Source organism: Pseudonaja textilis, chromosome 1 (assembly GCF_049901715.1).
Source record: "Pseudonaja textilis isolate UNSWEBS1 chromosome 1, rPseTex1.2, whole genome shotgun sequence".
Lineage (NCBI taxonomy): Eukaryota > Metazoa > Chordata > Lepidosauria > Squamata > Elapidae > Pseudonaja > Pseudonaja textilis.
The window spans coordinates 78,518,766-78,544,175 of NC_141990.1; the positions used below are offsets into that span (position 1 = coordinate 78,518,766).

Here is a 25,410-nt window from a genome sequence, read left to right on the forward strand (position 1 = left end):
ATTGCATAGCTCTTATTAATTTTATAAGTTAATAGAAATAAATCTAAAATGCTAAGTCTAACTCAGGAAAGCTGAAGTATAAGCTAACTCAATCTAACTATGATCATTTTTAGTTTTATTCAAGCATACACATATACCTTGAGTGCAGCAACTTTCGTAGACACAGTGAAAATTAGCAATCTCATCTTCTTCTGTAGTCTTCTTTTTCATAAATAATGATGGAAAAAATTAATATTTTTGTATGTTGCATTATCTGAATACTAGATGAAGTCCAGGGTAAGCAGAAAAACATAACCTTCACCATCATTGTCTGAAATGGCTGGGATTTCATGAAGAAATAAGAACATTATTCAAGAACACCCATCACAGTGCTTAACAAGATTTAATGTACATTTATTCTTAACATGTGGAACATATAAATTTTATACTGAATAAATGATATTCATTAAGCCAGAGGAAAAGGAGGAATTTACATCAAGTTTTTTTGTATTTTTTAAACTACATTATTTTGAAATACAAATGTGTATTCTTTGCACTGAAAAATCTTTGAAGTTGTGTTTTCTTTCCCGCCCCCCCATATATGTATTTTTTTCTGTAGACTGGTAACCATTTTCTTCAATCAATCCATACGTAACCATTTCCACATCTTGATTTATAAAGTAAGTTGTGAGCAATTGCTCTCCCGAAATAGAGCATGACTTTATACATACAGAAACTTGTACATTACCCTCGTGGTGTTTTTTTTCTTAGTTTTTGGAGTTATGGCCCAAAGAAAATAATAATAATAATATAATAATATAATAACAATAATAATAATAATAAAATTAAGTCTACCATCACTTTGTAGTTACCACATCATGAAAAAAATAAATCCTTGTACTTGTTTTATTTATTTTTTTTAAAAAGATGAGGGTATGTTTAATGTACAACTTCTATATACAACACTGCCTTTAGGCAATAAAAATATTTTAAAAAAATGATTTAAAGAAATTGTAATGAACTGTCATTGTGGAAGGTCAAACAATAGATATTGATGTTGACAGTTCTGGTGAGGAAGCAATTTGTGTTGATCGTCTTCAGAGTTGTTTTTACTTTCTTAAAGAATTGGTTTTGCTCCTAGCATAGTGTAACTTCTCCTGCAGAGAACCCAAGAAATGTGGGCAGATGAGGATCTGACACCCTTTTCCTTTGCCATCCGCCACACCTATATCACTATAATTCTTCTATTGCACACAGCACTTTGGGCAATGGCAGTAAGGATGGTTGGAATTTCCTTTGTTCTTAAAAAATAAAAAGCACATTAGCTCAGCATTTTTTCCCTCCACTTTTGCATTTGAGAGTGGCATGCCCCTTTCTCCCAACATCAAATCGTATTTTTCTATATCTTGACACCCCCCCCAAAATTCAAGGTTGCTTCCCCTCCCCGAAAAATATGATTCAAACATGGGGAAAACAAACAAACATGAGCAAGGATAGCTATGAAAAAAGAAATGTGATCTTTGAATGTACTAGAGAGAGACTTTGGTTAAAAAAATAAAATAAAAAGATGTACTTATACACATAGACAGCAAATATTAATCCCATAACTGTTCAAATTAATGTTTTGAAATTCCCAATTGGTAAATAGTGAATGGGGCAGAGGAGCAAAGATTCTTCTACTTTTTCTTCTTCTTTTTTCCCCATTCTTCCTACACTGGATAAACAGGTACAGAAACCAGCCAGTTATATGTGACCCTTTAATCTCCACTCACACATGCTTGCTTCTCACTTGTGTCATAACTGCCCTATCTGAAAGAGTACATCACAGATGACAGATGCAACCATAGAGTTCAGGACAGCTGATATTGAGATATCCAGCAAGCGGCCCTCATGTAAAAGGAATTCGGAGCGGTTTTCCTCCACCCGGGCCATGGCCAACAAGGCCTTGGCTGCCCTGCACATCATGTCCACACTAGGTGGCTCCAGAGGCGGAGGCTGCATGTGCATAAGGTTATGCTGGCTCTGCTGGTACTGGGCCATCGTGACCCCATCCTCAAGGAAGCTTATCAAGTTTCCAATGCTTCCCTTCTGCACAGCTATTGCCCTTGATGCTAACGTGTCCCCTCGGGCAAGGTTTGATAAGAGCGCCATTGACATTTCTCGGCAGACAGGATTTTTGCGTTCCCCAACGTACCTAACTAAAGTAGCATACAGTTTCTCCTGACGACTGAATGGGGGCGTGGCCAATATGAGGTCCACGTTATTGTCTTGGATACTGAGTTTACACAGGGTTTCCAGTACAAGTCTCTGAGGCGAAAGGATTGAGTTGGGCCCCACAGTTGGAAAAGGATCTTGTGCCTCTGCCGATGGGCACACCATCCAGTGCAGTAAGCCATCCAAAATTGGCAAACAGATGCTTTCTGTATAAGCAGATAAGTCTAGCTGCCCAGAAATGTTGGCTAGTGTGACCAATGTATTATCCCTCAAGACCTCAAGGCAGTCCCACCACCACTCATCCTTGCTGCAGGCCACCCCTTTGTCCACTTCTTCCTCTTTTTCATATGTCTGTGGTGTACGCTTTCTTTCTGGGTGTTCATGATGAAGAAGAATCAACTTTCCCAAGATTAGCACCAAGCCTGGATGTTTAGACATTTCCACATCATTGCCAGGCACAAAAGATAAACTGCGGACAATATTTGAAACACAGATGCAACGCTTGGCCAAAGAATCTTGCCAGTGGGTAATGGTACATAGAGGAGTCTCATCTCGACTCCGTGGCTCATCTTCCAGCAGTTTGATATTTCGATGACTTTTCACTTGATGGATCCCAAATGGGAATTTATTACTATCTGTCTGAGAATTAGAGTCGGGGTCTTCAGACAATGCTCCCGGACGAGCTGACAAGACATCATCAATAGTGGCTGATATGCTTTTGTCTTGCTGTTCCTCAGATTCTCCTTTCCCCTCTATGTTCTTCTTTTTACCTGAGGAGACTGATAGAGATGGCCGCCTGCAAGCAGGAATCTCCATCTTACTCTCAAAATGGGTCTGAATGTGTTCAGTTGTATCACCCCCACCAAGTTGCCAATGAAGAAGCCCACTGTTGAATTCCTGAACATGCCCCAGCCGATCAGATCGGTCGACAACAAATAAGTTGTTTTTCTTTACAATTTTTATTGGCAACTTGTCAAACTTACTGGCTTGTTTTGGCTTCTCACTTGGATCAAGAATGGCATCAGGTGGAGCTACAAGAGTATTCTTTCCTTCTTCTGTGTTCTCAGTTTCATCTTCTTCCTCTTCTTCCTCCTCATCTTCCAGGTCATCAAAGTAATCTATACATTCATCATTGTTCTCTTCCTCTTTCCTGACATCCTCCGTTGCAGACTGCCCATCCTCATTCGGAAATGAATTATGATCTTGCAGTTTTGGTCCTGGATATCCCACTTCATATTCCATAAGGATCCCAAAAATATCAATCAGGCATTTTCTAAAATATTCCACCAACAGCTCAAGAAAACCAGATAACTGGGGAAACAAAGAGAGGAAAAACAGAAAAAAATGGTAAAAGGAACATTTTAGATCATTATAGAATTATGTAAACAAGAACGGATTTGTTTTAGGAAAAAAAAAGATCTTTAGATTCCCTTTTAGAAGATTCAGAATTGGTTAGTCCTCTCTTCCTATTTACACATAAAAAAATACTTTTAATACAGGTGTTCAGTAAATACTTTTAATACAAGTGACCAGTAATAAAAAAGTGAACAATTATGAATTCCTTAAAATTTACTTTTGAGTAGTATTTAGTCCATGTGATTGTAAAAGCGAATTGAGTCTTCTTTTCAAAGAAAATGTCCTTTCTTTTCAAAGCATATGAACCATTACATATGATCCTGAGTTATAATTATGAATATAATGACTTGTGGTGGTGCAGTGGTTAGAATGCAGTATTGCAGGCTAATTCTGCTCACTGCCAAGAGTTCAATTCCTTCAAACCTGGCTCAGCCTTTCATCCTTCTGAGGTTGGTAAAATGAGAACCCAGATTGTTGGGGGCAATATGCTGACTCTGTAAACCACTTAGAAGGCTATAAAGCACTGTGAAACAGTACATAAGTGTTACTTCTATAATTGTATAATTATACAATTGTATAATTATACAGTTATTTGTATACTTCTTTGTCTTACCTTATTTTACTTTAGCAGTCAGAACAAGAAGACTCATAGCTTTTACATTCACAGATTGGTGTAATACAAGTTGAGTCGAGCAAAAAAAACAGTCCCGTGCCATGACAATGTTCACCCTTACCTCCCCATTACATTACAGAGAACAGGAAAACATGTGTGTTGTTGAGCCACTATCTATAAACTGTGTATCTTCTGTGGTATTCCGAGGACTTGCCCTACTCCTAAGGGGAACTGGATGGCTCAGGCACTGGAAAGCATAGCAGCAAAGAATGTGGGATTCCCCCTCCATTTACAGAATGAATGGAGACACTGAGGTGTAAAATAACCAACCTACCTGCGAGAGATTGAACGTAGCAACCGTACTATCATCGTACAAAAGAATGTTAATAGTGTCTAATGCCCAAGTACTTTCTGCAAGAAGGCCTGATTTAAGAGACATCATCACTCGCCAGGCTTCCGGACTCACTGAAAACAAAGAAAGCAAGAAAGCTTTTATTAAGAAGAAATCTGCAGCAGCATCTGAAACCTGAAAACAGAGACAATTTTCTTTTCTTTTTTTTTAAAGAGCAGAGTGCTATACTTGCACAAGTTCCAAAGTATTTCCAAATGATTTTTGATGCCCTATAATATAATCGTATGAAAAGAGCTAGACTGTTGTGAAACAGAAGGGATGACCTTCTCTAAAATCTAGGAAATTGACAGAGACAGTAAGGATTTATCTCAGTTAATTTGCAAATACATGTGTACATGTGTCACACATGCTTTGTGGTACACTGTGGAAACTTTGTATATTCTGATGATGTGCTCTGCTTTAATTCTGTAAAACTCAGTTAATGTCCATATCTTTAGAGTAGGAAGATGTAGCGCAGTGGTGGGGTTCAATTTTTTTAAACTACTGGTTTTGTGGGTGTGGCTTGGTGGGCGTGGCAGGGGAAGGATACTGTAAAATCTCCAGTCAAGAGATGGTATTTGCCTGTTCTGAACTACTCAAAATTTCCACTACTGGTTCTTCAGAACTGGTGAGAACCTGCTGAATACCACCTCTGCTGTAGAGAAAAAGCAGTTTTATAATACCAGTAGAAGAGGTTGAGACAGGGGAAATATCACTACTGCTGTCTATTTATTAGCTTCTTCCTCTTCAGAAAAATAAAAATTATGTTTGCTTCAGCACTCTTACAATGCTCACTTAAAGCATACATTTATAAATTTTTGTTCTTAAAAAACTGCTAGGAAGCCAATTCTTTTGGAGTTTCCTTTTAGGGAAGGAAAGCTAGCAATCGAAGGATAGTATTTACAGCTTGTGTGATATCCAAACATATCTATATATCTCTGTAACATGCAACAAGATACTATCCATTCAGAAAATGGGGCATATATCAGTGCAATAAGACTATCTTTGCTTTCTTTCAAGAAAGAAGATGACTGATCAGCATGTCCAGAACTTGTCAATATCATATCTCATAGATCAATTTTCCAAGTAACAGTGCTCCTCCAAGACAAGCTTCCTCAGCCTTTACATATATTTTAACATTTTCTTTTTGTCAAGTTACTGCTCCATTAACAACTTTACTCCTTGAAAGAGAGCTTTCAAGTTAAAATTTCAAATGCTTATTGTTTAAGAGTTACTAGATGCATTGTATGTGAATTCAGACTTCTGTTCTGAGATCATAAGCAATCATTAATTATAAACAATATAAAATACTATGAAAGTGCACAATAAGAACAATATCATCTTAAAATAATACAATATTGTACCTCTTGTAACCATTATACTTCCCTAAATATTCAGTATTTATTTGTATTTTATTGATGATACATAAATCATTATTACTACTACAAAATAAATCTGAGCTCAGCTTCAATTTAATAAAACTAATTGCTTAAGTGAATTAATACAAATACACGCAACCTCTACAAAATTATTGTAAAAAGTGTCTTCCTCTGTAAGGACAATAGGAAGACTTACCAATATCTTTTGAGGTAATCTTTCGCCTTGGTTTTAAAATTGGTTGGGATGCTTCTACCGAACCTGGGGGAAAAGTGACTTCCCTCCTAATAGATGATGGTGGCTGCATTGGAGGACCTGTGACCTGCGAGACTGGAAGAGTAGGCATAACTTTTGGCATCTTCATAGAGGATAGGAATGGAGATTTACTGGGAGACATACGATTTTCATGAGAGCGTGGGAAAGATGCAGGGCTAGGAGCTCGAGATATGTGGTTTGGCATTGATGGTGGCGTCTGATAGGATGACTGAGGAGGTCGAGTAATAGGCTGCATGGAAGCAGAGGATGACATGTAAGAAGGCTGTCGCTGGTTGACATGAGAAGGCCACTGGCTTTCATGGTTTATTCTCTGGTCAGGTACCATCATATCATCAGTACGATTCATCCCTGGATAAGGTGGGGCCTGTGCAGGGCCCCCAGGGCCTTGCCTGTTCTGATATGGGTAAGACATATCATTTCTTGTGGGCCACATGTTTTGTTGGGGGCTTTCACTGGAAGCTGATGTCTGCATAGGGCCACCAATCATCTGCGGAGGTATTCCATGTTGTGGCATTTGTCCAGGACCCTGCATCCTTTCTCTGTTATAAGGATATGGATACTGTCCCTGGATGGGTCTCCTGTCTGGTCCAGAGTAAGCACTGCTGTACTGGTTAAATATCTCCTGCTGTTGGTTGCTGTACTGCATGTTAAACATATCTCCATCATGACGTTTTGCTGGAGGCCCATACATGCCATCCATATGCCGTTTGTAGTTCTGAAAAAAAGGACACCAAATATTTTAAATAGCATAAAATATTATTTTTTATATATTCTTATACATTCGTGTGGTAGAATAGTGTGGTAGAATATACTCATAATATTTTCAATGCAAATAATCAACTTTATCTTCATTAGTGTTTGAAAGATGTACAATGACCTTTTAATTATTTGAATAAATATGCATAAGGTAGTTGAAATTTTGTCCATATGTAGTGCATAACATTTTAAATGAATAATGATTTTAGTATCAATGACTGTAGGCATAACATGAGATATCAGTTTCCTTTTAGGAATTGTTTTGAAGTAAATGCCTTATAATTAAGTGTCTTAATATTTCTTTTCCAATATTAAGTTCTGGAAGAGGGATCAGGAAGTTTGATAAAAAGGTATTTATTAGTTAAGATGTTTTTAGACTTTAGAATTTTATTTAATGATATTTGCTTGAGGTTTTATATGTGTTAGATGTGTTAGTGGATTGATTTACATGTTTTGAAAGTGACAGACATATAGATGGAATATCTGAGCTTGCACACACACACACACATTTTCCTTGTGATGATCCTTATGTGGCCAAATGTTGCCAATAATATTATTTATTTATTTAGAAACATACACAACAGTACAAACCCCCCAATTAATATACAAGAAAATGCCAAAACAAACTATAATAAAACTAAAATCAGGGGAACATATAATATGTAATAACAAGTAAAAAGAAATAATGGGAAGAAATGAACACTCTAAGTATATCATTTGTATAGTATACCAAACATTAAACAGTATATGAACAGTTCACATTGGAAAGAAGAAAAAACTATATTGTAAATGATGCTTGTTAGCTAAATGAAGCCCTGAAGAAGTAAAATCCTCATTACAATTTTTTGTAGGTTCCACTTATTTTTAATTGCCAATAGTTTACTTTGAAGTGTTATTAGCTATGAATCAAATCAACCAATAAATAAAATTGGAATGCTGTGGAAGAAAGGCTACCTCAACACTAATTGCTCTGTCCTATTATGGAGGACAGGTGATGGCAATTTCTGCAGATTCACCTAACTATGCTCCCTTTTTCCCTAGTTGAAATATCCTTATAAGTTTTAAATAAGAAGGCAGAATTATCTTCCTTTCTGCTTTTATACCAACAACGAAACAGTCTGTTTATGAAAGCTATGGGTTCCCCATGTCTAGAGATTTTTAAAGATTCTGGTCACTCATTTCTTATGAGTGATTTAACTCTTTTTCCTGCACCCTGCAGAGAATTTGACTAGCTAATCCTTGTAGTTCCTCCCAATTATACAGTTCTATGATCCTACAATTTCCCCCCCTTTAAATTTACTGCTACCACATAGATCCATTTGGGATACATCTTGTTAATTATCTATGCTTTCTTATTAATTTTTCAGTCAATAAAACAGAATAGTTTTAGTGAATGTTCTGTATCATTCATAACATTAGCCAATTGTTGTTAAGAAACATTCCATATAAAAAGATACAAATATAAAATTCTCCAAAGTAGCAAATATCGTTGTCCATTGTTTACTTTTTTTGCCAGTAACAAGTGCTTAGATCTTTAGAGTGAATTTTGCAAAAGGAATACTATAAAACTATTTACTTGCTGCTGTGGAAACATTCCTGATTGGTGTGTTCCATAGGGGGGTTGTCCAGAAGGAGGAGCTTGCATTGGATACTGCGGTCCATATGGTTCGTGCCTGCAATGAAAAATATGAGCTGTACCTTAGTGCTTATGATTTCAAAAATGCCTCAAAATATTGAAACTTCTTATCCCATTAAAACAGTTTCTATCCTTCATGAAGCCTGAAAATCGGCATCCTCTTTTTTCATATCAAATTGTTCTCCACCAAATGCAGTACAAGGTTTTAAAAATGAAGTGGTTTTAATTTTTGATTACATACACTCAGTTCCATTCAGTCTTATTCAATACAAATGTAGCAGAGTAAATCAGTGATCACTCTCTTAGAAACATTATCTACTCTTTTATAAGGTAATAATATACCAATATTGGGGGGAAAAAGTGATGTCAAACAACACGTGGCCTGGATGCAGACATGTTTCACCTTTCTTCAGATGACTTAGCAGTTTATGATTCCATATTCTTCAATCTCACTTGACAATGTCTGAATGAGCTTTAATACAAAAGCATCTGACTAACGTACTGTAACTGAGAAGAAATGCAACTGACTGGTTGAAGCAGATTCCATACTTGATATTCAGAATGTTGGCAACAATATATGATTACCTACTATTGCCAGAGTGTTGCAGTTTTAAAATGATTTATGTATAAATGAGTAATGCATGACCTAATAGCCATTCTAATATTAGATTTTTTTTAAAAAAAGATTACAAATCTGAAATAAGATAGTAAGAAAATAAGTAAGTAAGATAGTTGAACTGGAATACAAAGAAATAATGAAATGTAAAACAACAGTAACAATACTAAGATTACAAACATATCTAATAAAATCAGCGAATAATCACTCTTTTAAATGATTTAAATGAGCTTATTATCTATTGGGCTCCAAACATAGGAGCTTTAGGTGCAGCCTCAAACTTACCTGGAATTGGAGAAAAGCACCATCTAAATACATTTTCAACAAAACTGAGTATAGTCAAGGCTATGGTTTTCCCAGTTGCAATGTATGGCTGTGAAAGTTGGACCATAAGAAAGGCTGAGTGCCAAAGAATTGAGGCCTTTGAAGTATGGTGCTGGAGAAGACTCCTGTGAGGCCTTGGACTGCAAGGTGATCAAACTGGTCAGTTCTAGAGGAGATCAACCCTGACTGCTCTTTAGAAGGCCACATCCTAAAGATGAGACTCAAATACTTTGGCCACCTAATGAGAAGGAAGGACTCACTGGAGAAGAGCCTAATGCTGAGAAAGATTGAGGGCAAAAGAAGAAGGGGACGACAGAGAATGAGGTGGCTGGAGTCACTGAAGCAATCAGTGTGAGCTTAAACGGACTCTGGGGGATGGGAGAGGACAGGAAGGCCTGGAGGAACGTTGTCCATGGGGTCGCAATGGGTCGGACATGACTTCGCAACTAACAACAACATCAACAAATATATACTTTATCCAAATAGACAAAACGTTTACATTTGTTCTTACAATGTGACATCTAAATGCAGTAATCAAATTCTCCCACATCAGATTGAATGGTTTTCAGCAAATAAACCTCCAGCACTGACTGTAAGCACCATGAGCTCAACCAGGATATCAGTGGGCTAGCTAATATTATGGTAACAGCACGAATATCATGATCAGAAGTGACACAATATAGCAGCAAAGTACAGAAAATGGAGCAAGGGAGAATGGGAAAGTTTTGGTTGGACACAGCAGTCTGTGTGCTACTCCTGAGACAAATGCCTAAAAGATAAGGCATTTACCATGGGAGAAAAGAGGGCGAATTTCCCAAGCAATGCAGTTTCCTGGATTATTGCATTGTTACATTAACTACACATTTGGTTGATTTATACTACCTCTAAAAAAATCTATATTGCCCCAGTAGTCTAAAGTGGAGAAATCTGCTACAAGTGAAAATAATTGAAATTCAAGAACTTCAGTGATCTACTTTGTCACTAAAAATATATGCAACTTAAATTGTGTTAGTTAAATTAGGTTAGAGATAAGTCATGTTATAACTGTATAGCGATATGTGAAACTGATCTACTTTAGGGTTTGAGAGAAAGAGCAGCAGCCTGTATTTCAAGCACGTGTTCAATTAATTTATCTATGAAATGACATCAACAAAGAAACATTTGAGAACCTCACTGTTTTACAAATGAATGTAAAGTAAAAGGCTGAGAAAAGGATTCTCTGGTGAATGGTTTTATAATATGTAAAAATGCTGTAATCGCAAGTTCTCTACATGTTCCAAATGAATCCATCTCTAGAATCCAAACTTAAGAAAAGCCGAAGTAAAGCATAAAACAATCTACCAACCATGCAGCCATGCAACCATCATTATTCTCCAAAGCTTATGACAAAAAATGTCTTGCAGAAAATCTGCATGAAATGCAATACAGCAATCCAGTGTAGCAAATTGCACCTCCTATCCAGTAGTCTTTAAGATTATCTGTCAACACAGGTATTTTAAACAGATTAAATTATTCACCTTTGTTGCCCAGGATAACAGTTAGGAGAGTATATGCTTGGGTCACTGTTTGAAGGCACCATGTTGCTTTGACCAGATGCTCCCATACTGCCTTCAGGACCCAGCCCATGATGCAACCTAAAAATGACAAAGGAAACTTCACACTGTAGAAAGCACTTATTCTCCAAGTCTGGTGAATTAAAATGAAATTTTAAAAAAACTTATGGAATAGCCAATTTCAATACCAACATTTTCTCTGAGACTGAAAATGTTTTATAGGCCACTGCAGACTTTTTGATGAATAAAATTTTAGAGGCTAGCTCATGCAGCTTGTTTGTAAATTTTGCCTGATGTATAAAGAACTAGGCAATTGTAAGTTTTATATCTATTCATGAAGCTTACTTAGGATTCAGTCTTCTTCCTGAATTCTGAATGTTATGAACTTTACTCTTTATGATATTGGCAATCAACCTTGGGTATCTCCCTCAATATCATTGCTCTTACTCTTTAGAGTCATTCTCTTTCTAAAATATTGCGATTATTTTTCAAAAATAATAAAAAAATTAATGCATCATAATTCTTAGAGGCTGCATTTATATGATGAATTAAACCATTTTGAATCTGATTAATTTTAACAATTTTTGATTTAAAAATCCAATGGCATTTCTAATATTCTGATCAGTGATGGAGACTGATTTGAATTCATACTATTTTTCTTTTTAGTAAAAAAACAATGACATAAACCATTCTCTATTGCTTTAGGAAAGTTAATTGCTTAATATATAATCTTTTTCTTGCTGTCAATTTTCTTAGTACCATTTTTCAAAAGTTATCCATAAAGAAGAACATACTTCAACAAACGAGCCAAAATTACAACGTATTGCTGCTTTTCTGGCAGACAAGATAATGCTAATCCAGAAAGTTCCCATTGCCAGGTTGCAGAGAAAAACACATTCTGCATGGATTGGTTTTTTCCAGAATACTGGAACATGACAAGATGTTTACCTTTACTGTGATAGCGCAAATTTTTAGGTTGCAGGTTGAATGTTACTGTAAATGGTCTTATTTTGAAGACAACAACCACAAAAAGATTTTGCTATTTTGTGCATTTCATTGTGCTTCTGCAGTCATTGTTCACCACCCCTCCTCTTTTTTTGAAGGGGACATTTTGCTTTTCCAAAAAAGGATCTCCCCTCTACTGAATTCCATCCAATTAGCAACTCTTCTCTTTTCTTCTCTTTAGCTATGGCCTTATAGCAAGGGTGTGTGTGGTGGCCTAGTAGTTAAGACACGGGGTTTGTCAACCGAAAGGTTGGCAGTTTGAGACCCAACTACATGGTTCAAAAGCATGCAAGTAAACAAATCAGTATCACTCCAGTGTGAAGGTAACAGTGTCTTTGAAATAACACTACCAGACAGCATTAAATGGTGCTATGAATATGTGTTGTCATAGGTTATTATTTTTATTATTTATATTTATTTTATATTGTGCTTTTATGTTCTGTAAGCTATCTTGAGTCTCCATGTGCGAGTAGGTGGCAATATACATTTTCTAAATAAATAAATAAATAAATAAATAAAACACTGGCTCCCTCAGCTAGGCAACAGAAAGGAGCTCTGCCTCCCCTAGTGTCGGGCACAACTAGGCAGAGAAATCTTGATCTTTTTTATGATCTTATGATGCTAGCACAGAACTTATCTTTGAATTGGCTTATCTTTGAATTGGGGGTGGAAGAGGATGGAAAGGAATATATCTCTGTTACCTATCAGAGGTATCCAGTTTTCTACATTGGTGAGCATATTGCTTGCCTGCATACCAGAGGATATTGACTCCAACCTCTTGTCAGTTATATGTGCTGGGTCACAATGTGAATGAGGATATGCATCCAAACAGAAGTATTGTTGACTTTAATGAGGCTGGGATGTATTAAATGACTATCCTGGAAATGAGAATCTATTTGTTTACGTAGATTTTTGTAATGTACTCCTCTACAACAGATAGCACAAAACCATCAGAAAAAGGTGCAATTTCCCAGAGGCTGGTTCATTAAGCGCACACACACACACACACACACACACACAGAGAGACAGAGAGAGAGAGAGAGAGAGGGAGGGGGGAGAGAGGGAGGGAGAATAGTGATGCTGAAATCTGATTAAGCAAAAGAACATCAAATAGAGCTCTCTAGAGACAAGGTGCTCCTTATTCAGCACACACTCACTTATTAGTTCTTACACAAAATAGATTCAGTCTTTTATTAGTGGTTTTGCTCTCGCTGATTTTCTGAAGAGCATTAAATGGTCAGCCAAATGGTCTGTTAGAAGGACAGTGACAATGCAGAATCTTTTCACCATTTTTCTCTGTGTTTTGAAGCTGATGAAGTCTCACCTCCGGTCATAACCACTTCCATAGGGAAACTGTTGCCGTTGGCCTATGCCCATGTTGGACATGGTTGCAGCGGGACTCTGGCTGTACATATCCTGCATGCCACTGTTGGGCATTTGTCCAGGCGCCATGAAGGGTTCACTATTTCCAGGCACTATAAAAGAAAGAAAAGAAAGAAAGAAAGAAAACATATGGCTTTATGTTATTTGAAAGATATATTATTAAGAATTATTAAATATCATTGATGTTCAGAGAACTGAAACAGGATAATTCAACAAACACTATCAGAACTGAGGAGATAACTTACTTCAGCAGCAGTGCCATTATAATGCCATTGTGTATTTTATAATTTTAAACCCAAATAAAAATCTCAGGCAATTTTTGAGTTTTCTGCTTTTTTTTCTCAAGAAAGGAGTCTACTACTAACTTACAAATCTCCACTGGATCAATATATTAGCATTATTATCACAGCTATTTTTGTTCTCTAAGTTCAACCTACACAAAGGAAGATGTCTAAATATCTACTGGCTACCATATAATGGATAGTTTCTAAAACATCAATTTATCCATAAGTTTTTTTCTCCCTTCTGGAGGTGACATAAAACACAAATCTCTTCAGTTTTTGATGTTGGCTTTGGAATACTGCATCCAGAAAAAATATAAGTGACCAGGGTTGGTAAACCTGGGCACTAAATATAAATGTTTTTGCTAAGTTCTTTACATTTGCTCACTTTAAATTTCTGCTTTAACTCTGAAAACGCTGTTCTTATTTTATTGATTTACGTGTTTTATTGCTTTTTTATTTATTCCTGCTTTCAGATTTCTAACTGGAAGTCACTTTGGAAATCTCCTTGGGATGTAAGAGTAATAAATGATTTCAGTAATAAATGATTTCAGAGATACAGAATATTGTCTAGTATAAATCATGACTCAGTCATTATCTCATCTTGAAGTATACTACAAGGTTCTTATGAATGTAAAATAGTTGTTACAGCTGTATATATAGAAACCTACCTACATATTGTACATACATAAATAGAATCTAGCCATGAAAGGCACTCTAGAGAGACATTTTTGTTCAGGTTTTCTGAAATAATTTAGTCCTGTTGTACAGTCAGAATTTTGCTTAAAGTACAGCATTGCTCCACAAATTCTGCTAAAGATTCAGTATGACTTCTTTGCATTTTTATGTATCTTTACATATGACTTTTAAAGAGATTTGAATCTCATTAGCAGAAGTCATGATATAAATGATTAATTTTACTCAAATCCCTACACATTTTAGACACTGCTGAGACATTAATCCAGATCTAAAAATCTAGAAGTTGGAGAAGGTTTCCATAATGTGAAACTGTTGCAAGAGATTCTTACTTTCCTGTCAAGCACCTTCTTCCCAAGAATGTTATAGGGCACAGACACATTTTTAAACCATTACATAAATTCCTTTATAGCATGCTGACTTACTCCTGTAAATTTCCTGTAGCAGTCCTATCTCATCTAAATGAAGTATGACAATGACAACTGGTGATTACATTAAGATTTAGATTAAAATAATATATGTTATATCATATTACTAAAGACATACAGTGATATGACATATATTATATATATAATATAACTGGCTTGTATATTACATAATCTGAGTTTACCAAATCCTGTTACTTACAGAAAAGTACTAGGCCTAAGTTGAAACTATTGGTATAATTCTAACAATATAATTATAAAACCTCTTCCATGTAATTTTCTGTATCATAAAAGAAACTTCTTACTCTTATTGGCAAAAATCCACTGCACTTACCTGTTAACTTCCAAAACAATAGTATAGTTACTTATGAAAGACAGAGAAAAGCAAAGTATCAAAAATATTTTTTTTATTCCTCAGTAATACAAAGATGGAGAAGGAATCTAGGAACTGATGTACACAAACATACATAGAGTCAACTCCCCGCACAAATGATGTCAGCAGTTACCTTTTCTCATCCCACCAAAAGGATCCTTGTTTGGCTCATAGGGCATCCTTCCCATCATATCTGGCATATTCATTGATTGCTGATAGGGTGCATTTGGAGTCATGGAGTTCCGCTTTGCGTATGTGGAATCACTTATATCCGAAAAGGGATCATGTACACTGACTGAACTATTTCTAAAGAGATAGAACATAAGAAGGTATTTGAGTTATAGAGACACAATTATAGATGAACAATGCCTGATCAGGTGGTGATCCATAGAGTTCAGAAAGTTAAACTGTTGTGAAAATCACCACTGTTGCCTTAACAGTATAGGATATATGAGATATTCAAAATATATAGAACAAGTGTTCAAGTACTTCATTCTCTACCTGAGCCAAGAAGTTCAGAGTGGAATATGAGAACAACTATTTGTCCAAGGCCCATAAAATAAACTTCATAGCAGAGCTGGGATTTGAACAAAAATTTCTCAAATTCAATCCAGCAGTCTAACCATCCCAACACAGTGCCCCCTTTCCATCATTTGTATGCATCACAGGACAATTCTTGGTTTCAGAACTTCTTAATTTATATCAAGAATATTATGCCTTATGAAAAGGCACTGTATAGTTAATTTATTCATTTTAATTGCACCAATATTAAATGTATGGATATAAACAGATAACCTCGCAAATTTAGTTGAAAGATCACTGATCATATCCAACCTCTGATCATTGAATATTCCCCAAATTTTATCTCTGAAGAAATGCCCATTTGTATGTATGAATATTGAAATAACACGCATGGACAACAACGGGCAACTTTAAAATCAGTGAGTAGGGTTGTACATGGATGTGCCTGTGTGTTGGTTGGTAAACAATTGAAATTGTGCACAAGTGATTATTTCTGAGAGGGGCTGACATGTTTTTTTTTTCTTGAAGCCAGATGCTGCAGGAAATAATGGAGAAGTCCTTTTAGGGAAAAATAGAAGTTTGTTCTATTTACCAATTAGTTCTCTACAATAGGATTAAGCCATGATAATGGTTTACTTGGAATTGCTTGCTAATTTTCTCCATTTTTTCTTGTTGTTTATGCATACATCTGGACACAGTTGCACACATATCTATATATACACACAAAGAGTTCTACAGTGAAACAGCAGAAGCTTCATCCTGCAAACTCATATTAAATTACTCATAAAGCAAAGCTTTTTTTACAGTTTTAGTTGTGCCATCAATGCAGCTCTAACCAAAGACTGAAGAGTTTGGGTCTGTGTGTGTGTGGAGGAAATCGAAATTAAAAGCAACTCTTTCACACATCAGTTTGAACCTCTGCATTTTCAGATCCCATACCTCTCCTTTTTTCATTCCTGGTCAGGGGGAGGGGTGAGATTGACAATATGGTGGCAAAGAAAGATGGGGTAACTGCCACTCACCATCAATGATGTCATGGGCAGCATCCAAGAAATGCCCGTGACACTCATTTTCCAGATACCAATAATATTTCCCACAACATGTTGCATTTTGAGTCACAGGAAAATGCAACATCCCTGAAAGAGAGAGAAGGTGTCTGGATTTGGGGCAGTGACTGCACTTGCCAAAGCACAGATCCAATATCCTGAAAGGCTCTAAGAAAAGTACCTGCTGCTCTGAGTGGGTGTCATCTGTCCATGAGGTGTGGACGCTGGTGTTGGAGGCTTGAGGTCACTTGGCACTTCTGTCATAGAATTGCTCCCCGTAGACTGAGGGGTCTGTGGACCCTGAAGAGAACCCGAGTTTGCTGAATTTTTTTTTTTTAAGGGAAAGAAGAGGAAAAAAAAATCAGGTGTGAACTCTTATATGGGTAGAAAGAAAACCGAGGCAGAGAAGAAAGAAAGAGAGAGATTTCTGAACAGATCTCATTTATTTCATTTGAATATCCGTCCTAGATGAGATGTGATTTATTTTATTAAATTCTGTTATGGCTAAGAAGTCATCATTATATACTGCTTAAGCAAAATTTGTCCAGGTCTTGTTCAAGATGATGGGCAACAGGGCAGATATAATGGAATTGCATCAGATTCCTGTATCTGAAACTCTAAATTCCTTTCAAAATATACTTAACTTGCAGGAAGAATAGACTCTTAGACCACAACAGAAAAGTCAGAAACACCAAGTTAACGTTCTTGGATCATTTCCATAGAATCCTGGGTGGTCTCTGAGGTTGATTATTTTCTTGCAGACATTTTATTACCCAACTAGGTAACATCTTCAATGCTGCAGGAAGTGGGATTAGCTCTTGTTTACATACAGTGGCTTGCCCTGTCAAGTGTTGGTGGGAGTATTGTTTACTATATTTGATGGTTTGTCTGAATTGATAGTTTCAAACTCAAGACAAATTCAATTCAATTTGGATCATTTCTCTAGAAGTTTTTCCAGGGTCTCAAGCACAGCATTATGCAGCAAAATAAAGATTTGGGCCTTATATTTACAGGGGCTTATAAAGGATAAACTTTGGCAAAGTTAGTGTTCTAATGTCTTGATGTGAGAAGATCCCAATATATGATGTGGATTCATAAATACTTAGGATGAAACTGATGGAGTAATCTTCTGCTAGGCAATCAGATGTCTAAATCAGCTCTTAAAATATGAGCTTTTTTCCTCTCTAATGTGACTGGCTTGTCCTGTTCACTAATAGCTCCCTAAAATATGGTGAAAATAGTAATTTCTGCTTCAATAGTTAGAATAAAGAGCTGTGAATAATATGATGTCTACCACAAAAGATCTATAATGTTACACACTTTGAATATAACAAGTTATTAAGCAAAGTTATTTACTTTATACTATTTGTAAGCTGTCCTAATCCTAAAGTTCAAAAGAAACAGTACAAACTAACTATAAACAATTACAATAAATCCTCCCAAACCTAAACATGATAGGCAGCGATAAAACTAAACTTGTCAAATGCTAAATATATTCTGAAATAGAACTGCTTTAATTTGTGTATGAAATACTAGCAGGGTTGGGCTGGGGTACCTTTGGGAGGAGGATATGGAGTTGACATCTGCTGCATGCCCCAGGCCTTTCACAAAACTGGGATCTGTATCAGGCCCTCTCTTGATGACCTGGCTAGATAGCAAAGGCAATTCTGGCAAGGGGGTGGCCTGATAAGTCCCAGGATTGTGCTGTATGGGCTATAAAGGTCATGACCACAACTCTGAAATTAGTTGGGAAACCTCATGATAATCAATGTAGCAACTTCAAAATATGTGTTACTTAGTCTAGCAGCGACCAATCTTAGCAACTTTAAGATCTGTGGACTTCAATCCCTAGAACTGCTGGCTGGGGAATTCTGGGACTTGAGTTCACAATTCTTAAAGTTGCCAAGGTTGGACACCCCTGCTTTAGTTTTTAATTTTCCTTCCTGGGCCTTCTGGCAACTCCCGTCTGTTAAAGAACAGAACAGCATTTGCTGCACAACTATCCCAGGCTTGAAATTTACAATGAGAATGAAGAATATATATACACACTGCTCAAAAAAATAAAGGGAACACTTACAACAAAACAATGTAACTCCAAGTCAATCACACTTCTGTGAAATCAAACTGTCCACTTAGGTAGCAACACTGATTGACAATCAATTTCACATGCTGTTGTGCAAATGGATTAGACAACAGGTGGAAAGCATAGGCAGTTAGCAAGACATCCCCAATAAAGGAGTGGTTCTGCAGGTGGTGACCACAGACCACTTCTCAGTTCCTATGCTTTCTGGATGATGGTTTGGTCACTTTTGAATGCTGGAGGTGCTTTCACTTTAGTGGTAGCATGAGATGGAAACTACAACCCACACAAGTGGCTCAGGTAAGTGCAGCTCATCCAGGATGGCATATCAATGCGAGCTGTGGCAAGAAGGTTTGCTGTGTCTGTCAACATAGTGTCCAGAGCATGGAGGCACTACCAGGAGACAGGCCAGTACATCAGGAGACGTGGAGGAGGCCGTAGGAGGGCAACAACCCAGCATCAGGACCGCTACTTCCTCCTTTGTGCAAGGAGGGACAGGAGGAGCACTGCCAGAGCCCTGCAAAATGACCTCCAGCGGGCCACAAATGTACATGTGGCTCCTCAAACTGTCAGAAACAGACTCCATGAGGGTGGTATGAGGGCCCGACATCCACAGGTGGGGGTTGTGCTTATAGCCCAACACCGTGCAGGACGTTTGGCATTTGCCAGAGAACACCAAGATTGGCAAATTCGCCACTGGCGCCCTGTGCTCTTCACAGATGAAAGCAGGTTCACACTGAGCACATGTGACAGACATGACAGGGTCTGGAGACGCCGTGAGAACATTCTGCTGTCTGCAACATCCTCCAGCATGACCAGTTTGGCAGTGGGTCAGTAATGGTGTGGGGTGACATTTCTTTAAGGGGCCACACAGCCCTCCATGTGCGCACCAGAGGTAGCCTGACTGCCATTAGGTACCGAGAGGAGATCCTCAGACCCCTTGTGAGACCATATGCTGGTGCAGTTGGCCCTGGGTTCCTCCTAATGCAAGACAATGCTAGACCTCATGTGGCTGGAGTGTGTCAGCAGTTCCTGCAAGATGAAGGCATTGATGCTATGGACTGGCCCGCCCGTTCCCCAGACCTGAATTTAATTGAGCACATCTGGGACATCATGCCTTGTGCTATTTACCAACGCCACGTTGCACCACAGACAGGAATTGGGGGATGCTTTAGTCCAGGTGTGGAAGGAGATCCCTCAGGAGACCATCTGCCACCTCATCAGAAGCATGCCCAGGCACTGTAGGGAGGGCATACAGGCACGTGGAGGCCACACACACTACTGAGCCTCATTTTGACTTGTTTTAAGGACATTACATCAACGTTGGATCAGCCTGTAGTGTTTTTTTCCCACTTTAATTTTGAGTGTTAACTCCAAATCCAGACTTCCATGGGTTGCTAAATTTGATTTCCATTGATAATTTTTGTGTGTTTTTGTTGTCAGCACATTCAACTATGTAACGAACAAAGTATTTAATAAGAATGTTTCATTCATTCAGATCTAGGATGTCTTATTTTTGCATTCCCTTTATTTTTTTGAGCAGTGTAGTTTGACAAGATTAACATCTAGGTAGTAGAAAGAATGAGTTGAGGTTTCCTCAATAGATGAATCTAAATTCTACCCTATTTCAGAAGCATCCAATTGGACTTGCTGGCTACACTACTGTGCAGTTGTATGCTGCACCCTGAGGCTTGCACAGAATCCACAGCAATTTCCAAATCACAATTGCATTGAAATGGCTGTCATTTTTAAAAATTTATATTGTCTCAAATATCCAGTTGATAATACCAGAGGAGGAAGAAGAGGGTGGGAGACAGGGAGTGAATGAAAGCTTTTCCATTGCCCAGCAATTCCCCCTTCCTTCCCCCCTCCCTACCACATCAAATTGGAAGAAACAAATAAATACATGAATGTAGCCTCTTGGAACTCTATTAATAGGAGGCCTAACATGCTCTCTAGGATCTCCCTACCTTTTGCCAGAAGCTATAAATGTATAAGCTAAAGTAAACAATGGAAAGGTTACTGAAGGTTAAGTACATTCACATACTTCAGTCTAAACAGCCAGATGCCATGCTGGGAAGATAATTTACACAGCGTGAACTCGGTGCCCTAATTCTGACAAGGGGGGAGGGAGGGAAAAGCGGTGGGAGGTTTACTAGGAAACATCACATGTCCACCGTGAATGAAGGTCAATCAAAGGGCACCTTTGTTTATAAACCCAGCCGCTTTCCTCCTTCATCTTCCGCTGGGGATTCCCTAGTTGGCTGCCTGCCAGATTTGTGACATCACCTGTCAGCTAATAATAGAAATGCAGTCAGCCACCTGCCAGCAAAGATAGATGGGTTTTTGGTTACAGACTGACTAATTAAAGACTGCCTTAGCCCTCTGTGCTTGCCCCCACCCCACCCCCACTTGTTTCTCTGCTGCCAAGGAAACCCTGGGCTCTCTGTAAACTGAGGCTCAAAGTTTTCTAAACTAAGCCTGCTGAGAACATTGGAATTACAGAAATGTTGGGGTGGTGGTGGTGGAAATGGGCTCTTTTCCTTCATTGAAATGAAATGCAAAATCAATCGGCCTGAGTTAAAAGCCAGCTCAACTGCTGGAATTTCAAAGGATGGAAACATGTTTTGCAAATTTGATTTCTAATGATAGATAGGGATCGGAACTTTTGTCACTAAGTGGTGCGGTGGGTAAGTGAGTTGCATGTGATTTTATGGCCTTTTTTGTTGCAGTCATTAAATGAATCCCACTGCTGTTAAGTGAATTGTGCATGGCTCCCCCCCAACTTTTCTTGTTGGAGGCCTCCTGGGAATGGCATAAATTGTAATCACACAACCCCAAAACACTGCAACCATTATAACTTCATGCTGGTTGCCCATTTTGATCATGTGACTACAGGGACGCTTGTGATCTTAGACTTTACCACGCCTCCACGTCCATGTTATTTCTTGTTTTCAATCTGTCCCTAACTTTTTAGAAGTTATTTTTTTTAACTGGAAGATTAAAATACGCAAAATAATATGCCTATTTCCAGTACATCTTAATTTTAAGGATGTCCTCATCCAGATGCCAAAGGTACTCATAGACAGGTGGATTAAGACAACGCTTTTTTGGAAATATGCAGAAAAGAGATGCTGGAAACAAGGGAAGAGGTTTGCTTGGGCTCTGGGTATATATTTACGCACACTTTTTGCTCAATTTTTATTTGTGTCTGTGATGCTTATATGTTGGTGCATGGTTTATGTAGCATTGGAATTTTGGTGCTGTTTATTACCTAGGGCCTTTGTGAGATGATATTTTGCATTATTATTATTATTGTTGTTGTTGTTGTTGATGATGATGGTGATTTAATTTTCAATTCACAGTCTGGTAAAAACTTAACAATTGTTAAGGTAATGTCTGAGTATATAGGCAGTTCCAAGAAAAGTGATTTTTTGCGAAGTTAGAATATTCAGGTCTGATAAGTTAAAAATTTCCATGTATCTACGCAGGGTATTGCTCCAAGGACTGTTATTACTATTGGTACAACCATTGATTTCTTCCTCCACAATCTCTCAACGTCAATTTGCAGATTGCGGTATTTTATTATTTTTTCTAGCTGTTTCTTGTCAATTTGTGCATTACCTGGTATTGCAATATCAATGAACCAGATTTTTTTTTTTCCTTAATGATGTCAGGAATGTTGTGGGCTGTCTGTTTAAATTCAAAAGTCCTACAAGATCTTGACTTGCTCATTTTCAAGAATTTTGTCAATCTGGTATTCCCAGTAATATTTTCTGCATTCGAACCCAAACTTCTGGCAAAACTTCCAATGTATAATACTGGTATCAATCATGACATTGTAGATAATCAGTCTGTGAGATTTTGCTGCAGTCACTGATAAAGTGATCCACTGTTTCATCTTTTTCATTGCATCAGCAGCATTTGCTGTTTTTCCTGACATTTATTATTATCATCATTATAATAATTATTATTTAAGACTTAAACTCAATTTTTGTGAATGCAGCTATGTCCACAATGGCAGTTATTTATGAATGGGAAAGTGCCACCATGGCAGCTGTTTTGTGTCCTGATGCTTTTTCAGCATTGCACATTCGCATGCAGTAAGGTAAAATTCAATTATAGATCCAGCAGTAAGTTAGGAAGAATATGGAAAACATAATTTGGTAAACACACACCTTTCTCCCCTTCAGTATATACTGAAGAGAATTCTGTTTAGTAATTGACTTTTTTATGAATAAATTGTAATTCAAAGAATTGAAAGCTGAAACACTAACAGTTTTCTATTTCCTTTCTTCAAGCACCATTATGCCTTGTTAACTCTCTTCATATATTTTGCACTGTCGGTGTGTCCATAAATTGCTTGTACAGAAGTGTTGAAAATTAGGTGACTAATCCTTACATATTTTGTAAAATCCCTAACTCAGCAGTAAAATCTATGAACAATAACTGGTGAATTTTTCCCCAGATGTAATCATGTTTTTGTTTTGAAAACAGAGTTTCCACTTGGTCTAACTATATCTTTCTGAACTAAATATGATACCGATAAGACCTTTAAATGTGGACTAAATGTTTATACCATGAACTCTGACATTTGTCTGCTTTACTCAAAGTAAAGCTAGATTTTCCATTTGAAATCTGTTTACTTCAGGCTGTTAAGAGGGTACTGAGATGTAAACAGTTATGATGAAAAGTAAATATTGGCACATTGGTTCAACTATACGGAAAATCATTCCTAATACTGATTCTTTTTGTTTATGGAATATCCATCTAAACAAAACTGTTCCAGCACCATCATTGACACGATAGGGCTTTTCAGAGATATTACAGCAATGGAGTTGCTATTATTCAATTTATCCCAATATTTTAAGTTTGCTGTTTTACTCCTCAGCATATTTCTTGTGATTACTTCCACTTCAACAAAAGCAAGTAATCTACAACCAATGTTTTCTCTAGTATTTCTGCTGAAAAAATAGCTCTCATCTCTGGAAAGTAATATTTTAAAGACTGATAGCTTTATTTTTACTTGCACTGAAGCCCACTTCATTATAAGAAATAAATATTGCTCTCAGTTGGCAAATATATATTTATAGGTAGGTGTGTACATACACCCAGAATGTACTTAAGTATTTTGCTAAGGCAATGACATCCACAGTAATATTAATTTCAGAATGAATAAAATCCGATTTTATGAATAATTGTTTAGTTTGGGAAATTTCCATTGCTGCCTGTAAGTGAAGTATTTTTTTTGTTGAAGTACGGTCACCTTGTCAGACAAAAGAACTAAGAGATCTAAGTGCTCTTCAGTTTGTTTCTAGCGTGCAGAGTTGTTTTTCTATTCTTTTTAAAGGAAACCGATCTGTTTGTTCCTGTCCACAAGCGCTAGTATATAATATCATATTGGAGGAACAATTGAATGAGCCCTTAATGGCCAAATAAAATAGCAGGTTGACTGAGTTATATTTAACAGTTAATCAAAGTTGGAAAGGACCTTGTAGGTCATCTAGTCCAACCCCCGCCCATTACAATAGGACTACCTATGGATACCCCATCATTTTAGTTTCTCACTTTAAACTTCTAGCATGCATTTAAAAAGAACATGCTACATTTTTATGACTTATGATAGGCTTTTTTTACTATGTTTCCTCCCCTTTCTTGGGTCTCTCAAGTCTTCTTACAACTACTAGCAATTTTCATTTCTTTTTCTTTCTTGCCACACATCTATCTCAATAGGTTACCCCCTCTGGAATATTCTATGTAGCTATTATGTATTATTTCAGTTTTCTATGATCACTGTTTGGTCTTCCTATTTTTATAGGAACTGTAGTGGCATAGTGGTTAGAATGCAGTACTGCAAACTACTTCTGCTGACTGCTAGTTGTAGTTCAGCAATTCAATTCTGACCAGTTCAAGGTTGACTCAGCCTTCCATCCTTCCAAGGTGGGTAAAATGAGGACCCAGATTGTTGGGGGCAATATGCTCACTCTGTAAACTGCTTAGAGAGGGCTGTAAAGCACTGTGAAGTGGTATATAAGACTAAATGCTATTGCTACTGATCTGCAATTTGCTGCCTCTATTCTCTTGCTTTCGCTTCTTTCTAATACTACCCAATAGTTCTATTCTTAGGTTTCTATTATCTCCACAACAAACAAATAAAAAAACTCTAAATGCTTTCCTAGGTTTCTGTGATATCAGAGCTGCTCAGCAAATCACTGCCCCAACTTCATCACTGATAAACATTTGTTTATCAACATTAAAAATATCAACATCAAAAATGTTATGAATAAGAAATGTAAAAACATTAGAAATCCATAGAATGATTTTCCTATATGTTGTAAATCATTTACTGGAACAATGCCATTAGAATTTTGCAGCTCAAAAAAAGTTCAACAGAAATGGAAATATAGCCTGATTCTGCTTCAGTAATGTGGAGTGCATTTTACTTCCATTAGAAATTACTTGTAAACAATTTTAATAGTTATTAATGGAGCTAAATTTAACATGCAGA

General features: G+C 37.1%; 1 protein-coding gene across 18 annotated transcripts in view; it reads right to left on the reverse strand.

Moving 5' to 3' along the window:
- Positions 1-363: 363 nt before the first annotated feature.
- Positions 364-25,410, reverse strand: part of ARID1B (AT-rich interaction domain 1B) — a 410,221-nt gene continuing 385,174 nt past the window's right edge. For 9 of the 18 annotated variants that reach the window (XM_087939034.1, XM_087939052.1, XM_087939014.1 and 6 more), the window contains 8 exons: positions 17,004-17,142; positions 15,388-15,560; positions 13,421-13,571; positions 11,056-11,172; positions 8,539-8,635; positions 6,129-6,921; positions 4,497-4,627; positions 364-3,504 (listed from right to left, as the gene is read on the reverse strand). In XM_087939034.1, the coding sequence (XP_087795160.1) occupies positions 1,774-3,504; positions 4,497-4,627; positions 6,129-6,921; positions 8,539-8,635; positions 11,056-11,172; positions 13,421-13,571; positions 15,388-15,560; positions 17,004-17,142 (3,332 nt within the window). In that variant the 3' untranslated portion in view covers positions 364-1,773. The remainder of the gene's footprint in view (positions 3,505-4,496; positions 4,628-6,128; positions 6,922-8,538; positions 8,636-11,055; positions 11,173-13,420; positions 13,572-15,387; positions 15,561-17,003; positions 17,143-25,410) is intronic. The other 9 variants (XM_087939114.1, XM_087939103.1, XM_087939088.1 and 6 more) reach the window with 1 other exon arrangement.